The sequence below is a fragment of the Sciurus vulgaris genome, assembly GCF_902686455.1.
Source record: "Sciurus vulgaris genome assembly, chromosome: 8".
NCBI classification, from domain to species: domain Eukaryota; kingdom Metazoa; phylum Chordata; class Mammalia; order Rodentia; family Sciuridae; genus Sciurus; species Sciurus vulgaris.
Window position 1 is genome coordinate 17,437,133 of NC_136468.1, and position 13,109 is coordinate 17,450,241.

The window sequence follows — 13,109 nt, forward strand, 5'->3', positions numbered from 1 at the left end:
CCAAATAACTCTTCTCTTTTCCCTGTTGGGTATTTTGCAGTTAGATGTCATCAGGCATTGGGAAGCATGGGGAGGTAGGACAGGACTTGATGCACACAGTCTCTGCTGTGGGACAAACAGGAAGTCTGTGGCCCTTTAAAAATTTACCAGAATATTTCATGATAAAATGCCTTTAGGTTACCAAAAACGTAATAAAAAGATGCCCTGCTCCTGAGCCTGGGGCTTTTCCTATTTGAGTTCTAAGAGTCCCATGGGCTGTAATGCCAGGTTTGGCAGTGAGGAGGCTGAGATGAGGACTGTCAGAGAGGCAGCCATGCCCTGCTGTGCTCCAGAGACGCAGCTGGGCCCAGGAGGACACAGAGGACAGATCGCTAGTCTCCTCTGGTTCTTCAAGGCTGGCATTTGTTTTTAAAAATCGTGTTTGAAATTCTTCCTCCAGGTTGATTCCTCGTGCCAGACGGTTATTCCCAAGATTAAGCTGGAGCCTCATGAAGTGGATCAGTTCCTGAACTTCTCTCCTAAAGAAGGTGTGTCTCTCGCCCTGCGTCCTTCAGTCCCCTGTGTTTGCACAGTCTGAAGAGGAGTGGGGACCAAGCAAGAGCTCTGGATAGTTGGCATCAGGGGCGACACTTGCTTTGTGGAATAGCTTCACAAAAGACTTCTTCAGAGTCTTGATTCCACATAAATATTTTGAAAGCTAAACATTCTTTTCCCCTAAAAGGCACATGCCTAATTTCCAGCCAAGTGTTATCTTCTCTTTGACTCCAAGCCAGGATGAGTTTTCAAACACCATATAGACATGAGTGTAGGTGATCGGACCTGCTGTCCTGTGCCCTCTTGGTGTGAACTTTCTGTGGCCCCCAAAGGCACAGCAGTCCACACGGGAATTGCTTAGCCAAACGACTCATTTCCACCCTCTTTAAAGTGAATTCATAACCTAGCAGTCTGGACAATGCAGGTTTTGTTTTGTTTTTTGGTACCTGGGATTGAACCCAGGGGTGCTTGACCACGGAGCCACATCCCCAGCCCTTTTTTATATTTTATTTTGAGGCAGGGTCTCGCTAAGTTGCTTAGGGCCTCGCTCAGTTGCTGAGGCTGGCCTTGAAGCTGTGATCCTCCTGCAGGCCTGTGGCACCACACTCGGCACAGCGTGCTGGTCTTAAATGTTGACTTCAGATGACGGCAGTTGCAGGGAGCCACGTCCTCCTCGGGCTGTTTGTGGCCTCCAGCAGCACACCCCTCCTGGCCGTCTGTGTAGAGCCGAGCAAAGTCATCCTTGAGGTTGCTGGGCTTGCTCCTTCCTTTCTTCCCCTGTCACTCTTGGTTCTCCTACAAAGCCCGTAGCTGGGATCCTGGATGCCAGCCTCTGTGCCTCATGAAGCCTGGGGATACTGTGTCGTCTATGCAGATCCCTCTCATCTCAGTTCCATGCTACTATTCATGCTCTCACCTCCCTTTTTAATCTTTTTATTTTATTTTATTTTATTTTATTAGTGCCTAGTAGTGATAAATACTAACAGGGTTCTTTGTGATGTATTTGACAGAGCACATAATGTAATTTGATCAATATGTGTTTAAAAATACGGTTCATCCTGTGGGTGACAAACAGATCAGTAGATGCAGTGGTCATAGCAACTATGTTTGCACTGCAGTATATAAATGCGCAGACGTTACCTGTGAGTCGCTCTTGTGGACACATCATCTGCTTCATTCCAACAGGGACCAGCTCAGAATTTGGATTGTGACCCCTGAAAATCAGCATTGACCCCTTCTTTACCTCCACTCTCAGAAAGAAAGGGTTAAAATATTTAAATAGCATTGACTAGAATCTATATTGAGACATTCCTCTTTGGCACTGAGGGATACACATCAATGCCTTCCCACTTTATATGCAGTTTTAAAGTAATTCCTTCCGTTTTTATGGCACCGGTTATTACTGTGCTCCTTTAATTTATGTTGTAGTATGGTTCAGAGAGCGGCGTAACTGGAACAATGGATCCCATAGTGGCTTGAGAATGCAGGGTCACTGGAGGAGAGATATTTCAAGACCCAAGTAAAGAGCAGCCCTTCCTCATTATCCTGGGTAGAGAGATAAGGAAATTCAATATCCTTGAATGCATCACAGTCTCTAGGCAAAGTCGCTTGCTGTCCCGTCTCTTTCAGTAACCCAAGAGCGGCATTTCAAATGGTATTTAGAAATCAGATACTGAGGCACCTGCAGCCAGATCAGCAGCTCTCCATGGGTGGGAAAGATGAGATGCAAGTTCCCTTCACTGGCTCTTCCTGTTATCCCGTTTCTGTCTTTTGTGGGGTACCCCAGCTTGAAAGGAGAAAACCATTCGAATAATTTGTCCTATGCCAAGCAAGAGGGAAGGCGTTGCTCTTGGGAATGTAATAGCACAGTGTGGAGCCTCCAATAGCTTAGTCTGTTTCCTGTCTTTCTTTCTCTCTTTTTCTTAAGCACACAGTGCCACAGTGTTCACTGGGAAAACTTCGGTGAGCATTCATAGGACTCCTGCTTTCTTTTTTCTTTTCTCTCTCTCTTTTTTTTTTTTTTTTTTTTTTTTTTTTTTTTTTTTTTTGCGGTGCTGGGGTTTGAACCCAGGGCCTTCTGCTTACGAGGCAAGCACGCTACCAACTGAACTATCTCCCCAGCCCAGGACTCCTGCTTTCTAGGTAGGCACATACATGTTTAGGCACACACCTGTCCCCCAGCTGCCAGCAGGTTTTAGCAGGCTTGTGGGGAATAGAGTATATGGGATTATTTTAGAATATTCTTTAGTTTTAAGAGTACCCACAGACAATAAATTGCCCAGAGAGCTTTGAGTAAGACTTTGGAAGAGAAAAATGGATAAAAGAAGCACTTTGGCACCCCTGCAGGATGTTAGAGAGAGAATGAGAGAAAGGGAGGGAGGGAGGGAGAGAGAAGCTGCTGGGCCTGTGGGGAGGAGGGGTGGCTGAGAGGAGCATCACCTACTGTGACCTCGGGTATTCAGGTCTTTGGGTCGGACAGCCAGCGATCTGGTTGCTGCTTGTCATCTCCAGGGCAGCTCTGGGTGGGGCCGATTTCCTCAGGTCAGTAGTTGTGGCTCAGAAAGGCCCTCTTGTCCCGGGTGCCTGGCAGTCAGCATTTGAAGACAGAAAGAAGAGCTGAAGGGCCAAGGCCTTGCTCGGCCTCAGCAGCACCCCCGCCCCGCTGAGCAAGCCCAGGTGTGTGCAAAGCACCAGGCTCCACGCCCAGTCCCGAGCTTCTGCACTGAGGGCTGCATTGTCTGGGGCCCAAGGGCGGCTTGGGGTGAAAGGCTCGCGGGGATGATCTTGCTTGGCCCAGGAACAGTGGCTGGCACAACAGAAATATCTGCCATTTTGAAAAAGAGGGAGGCGGGCCAGGGTGCTTGCCAGCCGGCTTGGAGGGGTTACCTGACACCATGAAGGCTCTGGGGCCCTGGGGAGTGGGTGCACCCCCTGAGGAAGGGCTTTGGGGGAGACGGTGCCCCTGCACCCCCGACTGTTTTCCTGAGCCTGCTCATTTTTCTAAGAGTGGATTTAGTGTTTTCTGAATGCCTCGCATCTTCCTGTGGGCCCCGCCACACGCAGCCCTCCGGAAACAAGTGAGTTCTTCTGTAAGCACCCCCGAGGGTCCCCAGGTATTGCTGTTTCTTAGAAAATACTTTCATTTAAAGCACATGACGCCTTAGCACGGTGTACGAGTTGAACTGTGTAAATCATCTAGAAAGGGTACAGTAGAGGGTCCTGTCAGCCCGGTCACCAACTACCCTAATTTCTCCTGCCGCCCGGCCACCTTGTAGATCCTGCCAGTGTTTGTTTCTTTGTGCCAATGAAAGCAAATGCATCTGTCTTCTCTCCTTGGTTGTACAAAAGGCGGGCACTGGACACACTGTGTTTATCTGAACGTACCTGGGAGATGTCTCCAGGTCAGCTCAGGGCGAGTCCTCGTCCCGAGTTCCAGCAGGTATATGGATGTAGTGTGCTCGAAACCCCCAGGCCTGCTCTGCTGCTGTTCTGGGAGATGAAATGCGCTTCCTTTCCTCCAGCCTCCGTGGACCATCTGCACTTACCGCCAACCCCTCCCAGCAGCCACAGCAGTGACTCAGAGGGCAGCTTGAGCCCCAACCCATGCCTGCACCCCTTTGGCCTGCCTCAGACCCACAGTCCTGCCAGGGCCATGCCCCGGGCCCCCTCTGCGCTTTCCAGTTCCCCTCTTCTCACAGCTCCACATGTAAGTATTTGGTGGGCCTTTCTGGGTAGACATGAAACTTTCAGTTTGATTTCTCTTGTAATAAAGTTTCTGTTCAGTGACTAATTGTCTTAGTCAGTTTTGGGTTGCTATAACAAAATACCCAAGACTGGGAAAGTTACAAAGAAAAGAGGTTTATTTTGGTTTATAACTGGCTGTAAAGCAAGGTGATAATAACCTTAAAGAACATTTTTTAAAAACTGCCCAGACATCTCACCTTGCCATGACACTTCTTTTTCTTTCTATGGGCACAGTTCCAGTTTTTAATTCATGTGTTTTTGTTACAGAGCTGTAAGCATGAGGAATAAAAATCTTATTCTTTTATCCTCAAACTTATACCACAGATATTTACTGAGGTTAGAAATCCTGAATCATCATTCATGTCTCACTTATATAAGGACAGTTTTCCAAATAAAAAGGAGGAATAATTAACATTTTGTTTTTCTAGAGAGTGAGTTGATTTCTATGAAGTTTTTAAAATCATAGTCAACTTTCTAAAATTTATAATATCTTGACTAGCAAACTTGGACAAAGTGAAATATTTAAAATGTCTTTGCGAACCACGTGTCCATTAGCATAATTTTGAAAGTGGGGGTTCGTGTTCTCCCGGAGGTTCTGATGCACAGCCACATTTGTATGTGTCACCCCTGCACCACTGCTGACCACAAAGGAGTGACTCTCCCCACCGGCACCGAGTTCCACCCTGGGTACCTGAACAGGCTCCCTCGTAGACGGCGGGGGTCCTCCACAGCAGCGTTCTGCATGTTTGTGGAGGAAGCCCCCAGGCCACCTGCTCGTCCAGCAGCCACGCTGTTTCCCTGGTACCCCCTGTAGGCACGAGGCCCTGCCACCGCTGCTGGATGTTGGTGTCAGGCCTTCACTGCTTCCAGAACTCCTGACCCTCGCCTGCAGGAGGCACCTCGCTTACTTTGCAGAACGCAGCTCTTACTTGGAGTGCCCTTCTTCCTCTTATGGAGACCATCCCCCTTCCTTCAAGAGGCTCACCTCAAGTCTCCTCTCTCACCCTGAGCTTCCCCTTGTCACCTAGACATGTGTCTCCTTCTCCCACGTGCTAGTGCACCTGCAGTTACTATTACAGCTCGGCATGTGATGGCTTCCTCCTTTCCTGGGTGTCAGCTCAGTCTCACGGCCTTGATCATAGCCGCTTAGAGGCTGCGTCTGCAGCAACTGTGCCTGGGAGACTGTCGCTAATGTCCACGTGCCATTCTGTTCTGGGCTAAGTGAGATCACTGCAGTTGCACCCTCTTTGCTGATGGAGTCAGGATTGTGAAGGCCAGACACTGTGGAGGCCAGACACCGTGGAGGCCAGGCAACGTGGAGGGTGCCTGCAGGCGTGTCTCCGGGACCTCCAGCCCCTTGGCTGTAAGTGGAGGCCAGAAGCAGCTGGGTGTGTAGAGAGCATGTGACAAATGATGTTTTCAGAAGGAGATCAACAAAACTCTCACATAAAATGAATCCGTCCTCACTCTGAGGCCAGGAAGTCCCCAGGGACTAGGGAAATAAATTCTGTGCTTTTACTTCCCACGTGTTGAACTACTGGCCCACTTCCTGGGAAACAGCAGGTGGAGGCCTCTTCATCCTCGCCTTGCAGTATCACCCATGGGCTAAAGCACGTACACAGGCTCTCTTCTCCACCCCTGTCTCCACTCTGCAGACCCGCCTCCCACCCAGAGCTCTCAGGTCCTTTCCTCCTCGCCCCTCAGCATGCCCCGCTTTCTTCTTTGACCTTTCCTGCTCCTTGTCTGCACAGAAGCTGCAGGGATCAGGTCCCCTGGTCCTGACCGAGGAGGAGAAGAGGACCCTGATGGCGGAGGGCTACCCCATCCCCACCAAACTGCCCCTAACCAAATCAGAGGAGAAGGCCCTGAAGAAGATCCGGAGGAAGATCAAGAACAAGGTGAGCCCTTCAGAGCAGAAAGAGTGACCAGAAACCCGCAGGCCCTTCCCCTTCCCCAGGGCCAGTGCTGGCCTGCACCACAGTGGGGACCCAGGTCAGCCTTCCCGGAGCCAGGAGTGCATCCAGCACCGCTCTGTCTTCCTCCATCCCTCTCCGTCTGCTCTGGGCCGAGGACTCCCGGCCCCATATGCCCCTTGCTACTCAGCAGCTCATTCAGGAGCGGGAGAAGATATTAAACTTTCTGTGCAATTTTAGTTTTAAAAATCTCAGCCTTTTAAATTTCACTTTTATGACATATGCTGTATTTTCCCCCAGTAGACAATCATATCAGTTATCATTTATATCATATATCATTTATAAATAAATGAATACAAATTCCCTGGGGTTTATACTTACTTTTTTCTTGATAGAGGTTTGTGATAAAGACTTTTGCGTGGTTTGGTCTCTGTCTGGGCTCAGCCTGCACCCAGTCTTAGGGCCTCTGGGCCTGAGCAGGGCTGGTGACCAGGGCTGGAGGCCTAGGGTGACAAGGCAGAGGCAGAGCAGGAGGGAGGTGGGAGGAAGGAAGAAGGCAGGAGCGAGAGAGGTGGGTATTGCCTTCATCCAGGGGAACAGGTGGCTAGCAGGTGAGCTGCTCAGGAGGTGAGTGCAGGTGAGGCATGGCATGTGGCCTCCAGGGGAAGAGGGCCTTGCTGATGTCCCTGCTGATGTCCCACCTCCTGTCTTCCATTCGTGCACAAATGGTTCAGTTACAGAGCTGGAAATTCATCCCCTCTCCCCTCTCTTTCTCAGATTTCTGCCCAGGAAAGTAGGAGAAAGAAGAAAGAATATATGGACAGCCTGGAGAAAAAGTAAGCCTGCGGACAGCTGGATGTGTTTATTGAGCAATAGGCACAGCGAAGGGTGAGCACCTCCGTCTCTGGGAGGCCCAGCTGCCTTGGTGCCGCTGGTCTGTTGGCTGTGTCTGGCCTGCCACCTAGTGGTTGTTGGAGGGATGTTTATAATGACAGCAAGAAGTGAAAAGTGTGCTCAGTCTGCACAGGCATTGGATCCACGCCAAGGTTTCCAGCCGAGCACCCCTGAGTCCTTCCTCAGATGCCTCCTTACAAACAAGAACCATCGGTCACCTTCCTGCTCTTCCTGGATCTCCCCAGAGGAGACTCTGTAATCCATGCCATAGCGGACTGGTTTTTTGTCCGCTGGAATATCAGGAGGGCTTTAGAAAAGTGTGAATTAAATTCAACTTTTATTAGCCCTAGAAAATGTCCTCTAGCTGACAAGCTAAAGCCACTTTTAAAATAGAAAGGGGACCCTAGACCTGGAGATGAGTTTTCCTGTGCCTCTGGAGATGAGTGGTGGGTTCTAGAAGTTTGTATTGAAGGTTATCACCTATCACCTGAATTAGGTATTAGCCATTCAGCATTAAGTGGTCCCATTCCATTCCCATTGTTTTCTAAGGGTATTCAGGGTCAATATACCCATGAGAATTTCTTCACTGCCCCTTTTAGGGGGGTAGGCTCCAGCACCCAGATTCCTAGACCCGGGTTCTTCCCTTCCTTTCCCTGACCCAAGCCCCATGGTTTCATCTGTCCTTCTGACCAGAAGAAGAGCCAGTGGCCCCAGATCCCTGTAGTACAGAGGAGAGGTGTGAGGACGTGAGGGAGGCAGGAGGAGGCAGGGTAATGTCCACCTCCTGGGACTGAGGTCCGTCTTCCTCCGCTTCCTCCATTTCTCTTTGTCTCCACCCTCTCCAGCTGCCTCAGCTCTTTCCCTCACCTCCCTGGAGTAGCGGATCCCCCTCTTCTTTTTCTGATCCCACTCACCTTCACCCAAGCTCCTGGCCCAGTGTTTGCTCTGCAAAAAATAACTGATTTTCTTCTTTCTCTCCCCTGTAGAGTGGAGTCTTGTTCAACTGAGAACTTGGAGCTTCGGAAGAAGGTGGAGGTTCTGGAGAACACCAATAGGTAAGTGTCACCAGAGTGAGGACTGATGGAGCTGCTGGGCAGAAGGTGGCGAAGAGCTAGCAGAATCCAGGACCAGGACGTGGAGGAGAGCCCACCTAACAGGGGCGTGGCCAGGATGCACTGGACAGCCCACTCCACCCGCCCATTCCTGCTACACACGTACTCACTCAGACATGCACATGAACCTGCACACACATGTGTACTCCCATGCACACATACACACAGGCACATGTGTGCATACACACACACACACACACACACACACACACACATACACACCTTCTTTCCTTGTCCTAAAAATCACTAGGTAGGAGGAGGTTGGTCCTGACAAGAACCATTAGTTAGAGACTTGGAGAAAATAAAGTCCATAGGTCTAATTTTCCTGGAAATGACACCAAACTTGAGGGTTAGGCAGGAAGGCACTGGCCACTGATTTTAGTAACTTGTGGTATTTATTAGTTTTTAAAAAGACAGAAAATTGTGTTTTTTAAAATTAATTTTTAAAAATCACCGAGCAGCTTAGGAGGCCGAGGCAGGAGGATCACAAGTTCAAAACCAGCCTCAGCAAAAGTGAGGCACTAAGCAACTCAGTGAGACCCTTTCTCTAAATAAAATATAAAATAGGGTTGGGGATGTGGCTCAGTGGTTGAGTGCCCCTGAGTTCAATTCCTGGTACCAAAAAGAAAAAAGAAAAAGAAAAAGAAGAAGAAAAAAATCAATCCATGAATTATATCTCAAACCCATTTTTAAAAGCTAACTATGGGACTGAGTTAATAAATTCTTTCCAGCACTTGTGCCAGCACTCTTGTAAGCACCCAGCCCTTTGAGGAGATGGTGCTATTACTGTCTTTATTAAGCAGGGGAGGTGACTGATAGTCAGGAAGGTCAGGCGACATGCAACACTGGTGCTGGACCTGCATTTACACCCAGAGTCTGGCTCTGGCGCCTCAGTATGGGAGGAGTACATTGAGATTTAACTCTGGGTCCTATGCAGGGGGCTTAGGGATAGGGGGAAGAAACTGGCTGTGTGATAGTTTCATCCAGAGTGTGTGTTCATATGCATGCATGTTCACAAGTGGGACAGATTATGGCCATTGAGTGAAGGAGAAATCTATCGAAGATGACTTTGGAAGCTCATCTTCTTTAGGGGCTCTGGTGCCATGCCTTTCCGTGGCCACACGGGAGCAGCAGAGGCATAGCAGGGCTGGGCTGAGCCCACATGGGTGCCTATGAAGAACAACCTAAAGGCCACCTGGCCAGGGGAAGGGTCTCTTCCTCTCCAGGCTGAGGATGCTGTGTCTTGAGTATTTATTTATTCTTTGATCGTCTCGAACATTTTTATTTTTACTTGTTGGTTTAAGTCAGATATTCAGGTAAGGTCCATATATTCAAACTGGTTGATATGCCTATTACATACCGTTTTAGCTTTCATCTAAAGGTTCTGCCTACTTTGCCTGTTTTTTAGTAAAGACCTGAGTCTGTCATCCAATTGTCTCCACTGCCTCAGTGTCCTATGTTCACTATAGACCGTACTTGGTTTTGTTTTTAGTTTTGGTGCAAATTCTTCATAGTTTCTTCTCGTTCTTCCATGAGGGGGTACATAATAGCTGCTTTTCTGCTTATTAACAATTTCTAGTAATTGTCTCTATTAGGGGTTTGGTTCTGTAAAATTCAGTCCTTTCTTCGGTTGTTAGCAGAATACTTGTCTAAAGTACAACTTTTCATCACTAATGACCACCAGGGCGCAGACATCTCTACGAGGCGCTGACTGTTTCCTTCAGGTTTGTGCCAGTGGTGGCATTGCCTGGTCACGTTCCTCTTTGGGAAACTTCAGTCACGTTTTCGGTAATGGTCGTACCGGTTTCTGTGCTCATCAACAGTGCACAGGGTTCCCTTTTCTCTTACCCCTTGTCGACCAGTATTTTATCTTGTCTTTTTGACATTTGTCATCCTGAGAGGTGTGAGGTGACATCTTGTGGCATCAATTTGCATTTCTCTGATGCCTAGTGATGTCAAGCACCTTTTCAAGGACCTGTTGGCCATTTCTATGTCTTACATAAAAAATTCTTTGAGAGTCACACCTTTAATCCCCAGCAGCGTGGGAGGCTGAGGCAGAAGGATCTCAAGTTCAAAGCGAGCCTCAGAAACGTAGTGAGGCCCTAAGCAACTTAGTGAGAACATGTCTCAAAAAAATAAGAAATTTTTTTTTTCCAAAAAGGGCTGGGGATGTGTCTCAGTTGTTAATCACCCCTGGCTCTATTCCCCAGTACCCCTCAAAATGTCTTTCAGACCCTTTGACCTCCTTTAACTTGAGTCACCCCTTTGCTGTTGAGTTCTGTGAGTTCCTTATATGTTTTGGACATTAGCCCTAATGTTTTACAGGGTTCGTGAATGTTTTCTACCAAACCGTAGGCTGCCACATCTTGTCAATTGTTTCTTTGGCTATGTAGACACTTTTTACTTAAATGTAGTCCCCCTTGTTTTTTGTATTTTTAAACTTAGAAGAAGATATACATAGAGTATATGCTCATTGCAAAAGAATTTTGAAAATATATTTTTATAAAAATTCCAGCCCTTTAATTTACATCATTACATTCAGGGATATTTTATGTGTGTGTATTTTTACTCGTACATCCCTTTATTGGAAACTGTTTTCATTGAACAGAAATATACTGGACTTAGTTTTCTATCAGTATGTTTCTACAGAATCCTTATTTGAACCTCTGTCATGAGGTTCTCATATGTGAATGTGACCACGGCGAGCAGAGGCCACTTATTAAAGAAGGAAAATTTCTTTGTGATTTTGTTCATTTTTAGCTTTCCTGAGGTACAATTGACAGATAAAATTCTTTATTTTTAAAGTGTGTGGTGTCCTGGGTTGATGTGTGTGTGCATTGAGAAATAACCAGTCCAGTGAATTAGCACACTCATCGCCTCAGTTACTACTTTTCTATTCTTTTTTTTTCTTTTTGCTCTCTTTTTTTCCTTCCTTTCTCTTTCTTCTCGCTCTCTCTGCCTTTCTTCTGTGCAGATGCTGAAGGTCTACCCTGTGAACACATGCAGGGTCACACTGCAGTCGCCTGCTAGACATCAGGTCCCCAGAACTTGCCCATCCTATAAATGGAAGTGTGTGCTCTGTGACCAGCACCCCCTCCCCAACCCCCGGCCCCTTGCCATAACCCCACCATTCTCCTTTTTCTGCGTTTGACTTTCTAGAAAACAGCCCACACTGAAGTGATACCTTGCAGCATTTGTCCTTCTGTGTCTGGGAACACGCATCCCTGTGTCCTTGATGGCTGTGGGCTGCAGTTCCACCTTGGCCCTGTGTGTCCTCCTCGCTTCTCTCCCTCTTCAACTCTGCTCCTGGTTGACAGCCCTTTTGTGTGGTTGTGGCTGACAGTTGGTTCCTCCTCTGAGGTACTTGGAATCCTCTCGAAGGTACTTTTATCAGGGAGTGCCTAGGGCCATGATTTCTAAGACCAGTGGTTTTTAATGTATTTCTTCTTGAGAGGCAAATAAACAAGAGCAGAGCTGGTGTTGAAGCAGGGCCAGGGGCCTACAGTCCCGCTGCTCTCGAATCCCGCCTGAGGCCTCCCCTTGCTCAGAGGACGCCGCATTGGCCAGGATGACTGGTGCAAGTACTGGCAGTGCCTTGCCCCAAGCCCGCTGCAGGGAGCTACCATTTGGAGGCATAGGGTAAGGGAAGACTTGGTCAGGTCACACCTTGTGAGTGACCCAGGCCTGACCTAAGCCCAGGGCTGGGCTGAGTGAACCCGCTGTGCTTGTGCTCCTGTTGGAGCTTCCAGCATTATTATCTTCTGAAGGCTGCAGGACAGAGGTGGAAATAACTGCACTATGTGGACAGAGTCCTGGGTCACCAGAAGGGAACGGGAGGCCTTGGTGCCATCACTTCACGTGGCATGGCATGGCAGGAAAGGCATGTGCACGTTTATCTCATCCTTGACCAAAGTGAAGGGAAAGGATTCCTGGTTACATGTTCCTGGTTTTAGGCTACAGGGCCTGTTCATGCTTGGATTACAGATCATTTGTGAATCTTTTTGTTTATACTGGACTAAGCAGCAACCTCCTAGCATGCGGTTGGTTTCTAGGGGAAAGACCCTTTGATCTGAGCTCAGGACACTGAACGGGTGTAGGGCCAGCTAAGGAGGAGGACATCCTCTTCACCCTTCTCTTGGAGCCTCTCAGGGCAGAGCCAACAGGGTGTGGAGGCACCTCCTCGCTTCCTTTGCTGAGACGATCCACTAATTGCACACCATCAAGAAATATGTGAGATGGAAGCAAGACAGTTTCCCAGGGGCTCTTCTGCCTGAGCTCATCAGAAAATACATTTTCACTTGTCGGAGTCCAGGTGGTGCTCACGTGTGTCTGCTGGAGAATCCTCTCCACTTTCCTGACTTGCCCTTGTTCTCTCTACGAGCTCTCTGAACAGCCCCACCTTCTCTCACTCTTGAGACACACTGTCCCTTCTCCTTACATCCCTTCCTTCCACATAAGCAACGCACATTTCCTACCCAGCACGTCAGTCTTAGGTGTGTGGCTCAGTTTGCTCTAGCTGGACTTGGTTAATTCTTATCCTTTGATGGGGCTGTGAGCTACCATCCCTCTCCTCTAGCTGTAACTTATGGAATCATAGGGTCTTAGAAATACACTTTAGAGATCATCTTATTTAACTGCTCATCATTTTATAAGAGGAGAGGCTGGAGTTAATATCATCTAAACATTTGGAGGTGGAATGGGGTATGGGACTCAACTTCTTAACTTTTAACCAGGCCCTCGCCCTGTTTTCTCCTGCTGCACCCCTCTCTCTTGAACGGGATGGGACGGACTTTAGATCTGGACAGGAGAGCCTTGCTTTGGATCCAGTGTGTTAGAAGGCACCTCTGGCTGTCCTCCACCCACTCCTTCTCCATGGGATGAGTAGTTAGCTAGACAAAGGGCTGTGTCTGCC

General features: G+C 48.3%; 1 protein-coding gene across 2 annotated transcripts in view; it reads left to right on the forward strand.

Moving 5' to 3' along the window:
* The window catches only part of CREB3L2 (cAMP responsive element binding protein 3 like 2), a 108,317-nt gene that overhangs the window by 78,257 nt on the left and 16,951 nt on the right, over positions 1–13,109 (forward strand). For both annotated transcript variants that reach the window (XM_079150121.1, XM_079150122.1), the window contains exons 4-8: positions 440–527; positions 4,056–4,240; positions 6,030–6,176; positions 6,969–7,027; positions 8,072–8,140. In XM_079150121.1, the coding sequence (XP_079006247.1) occupies positions 440–527; positions 4,056–4,240; positions 6,030–6,176; positions 6,969–7,027; positions 8,072–8,140 (548 nt within the window). The remainder of the gene's footprint in view (positions 1–439; positions 528–4,055; positions 4,241–6,029; positions 6,177–6,968; positions 7,028–8,071; positions 8,141–13,109) is intronic.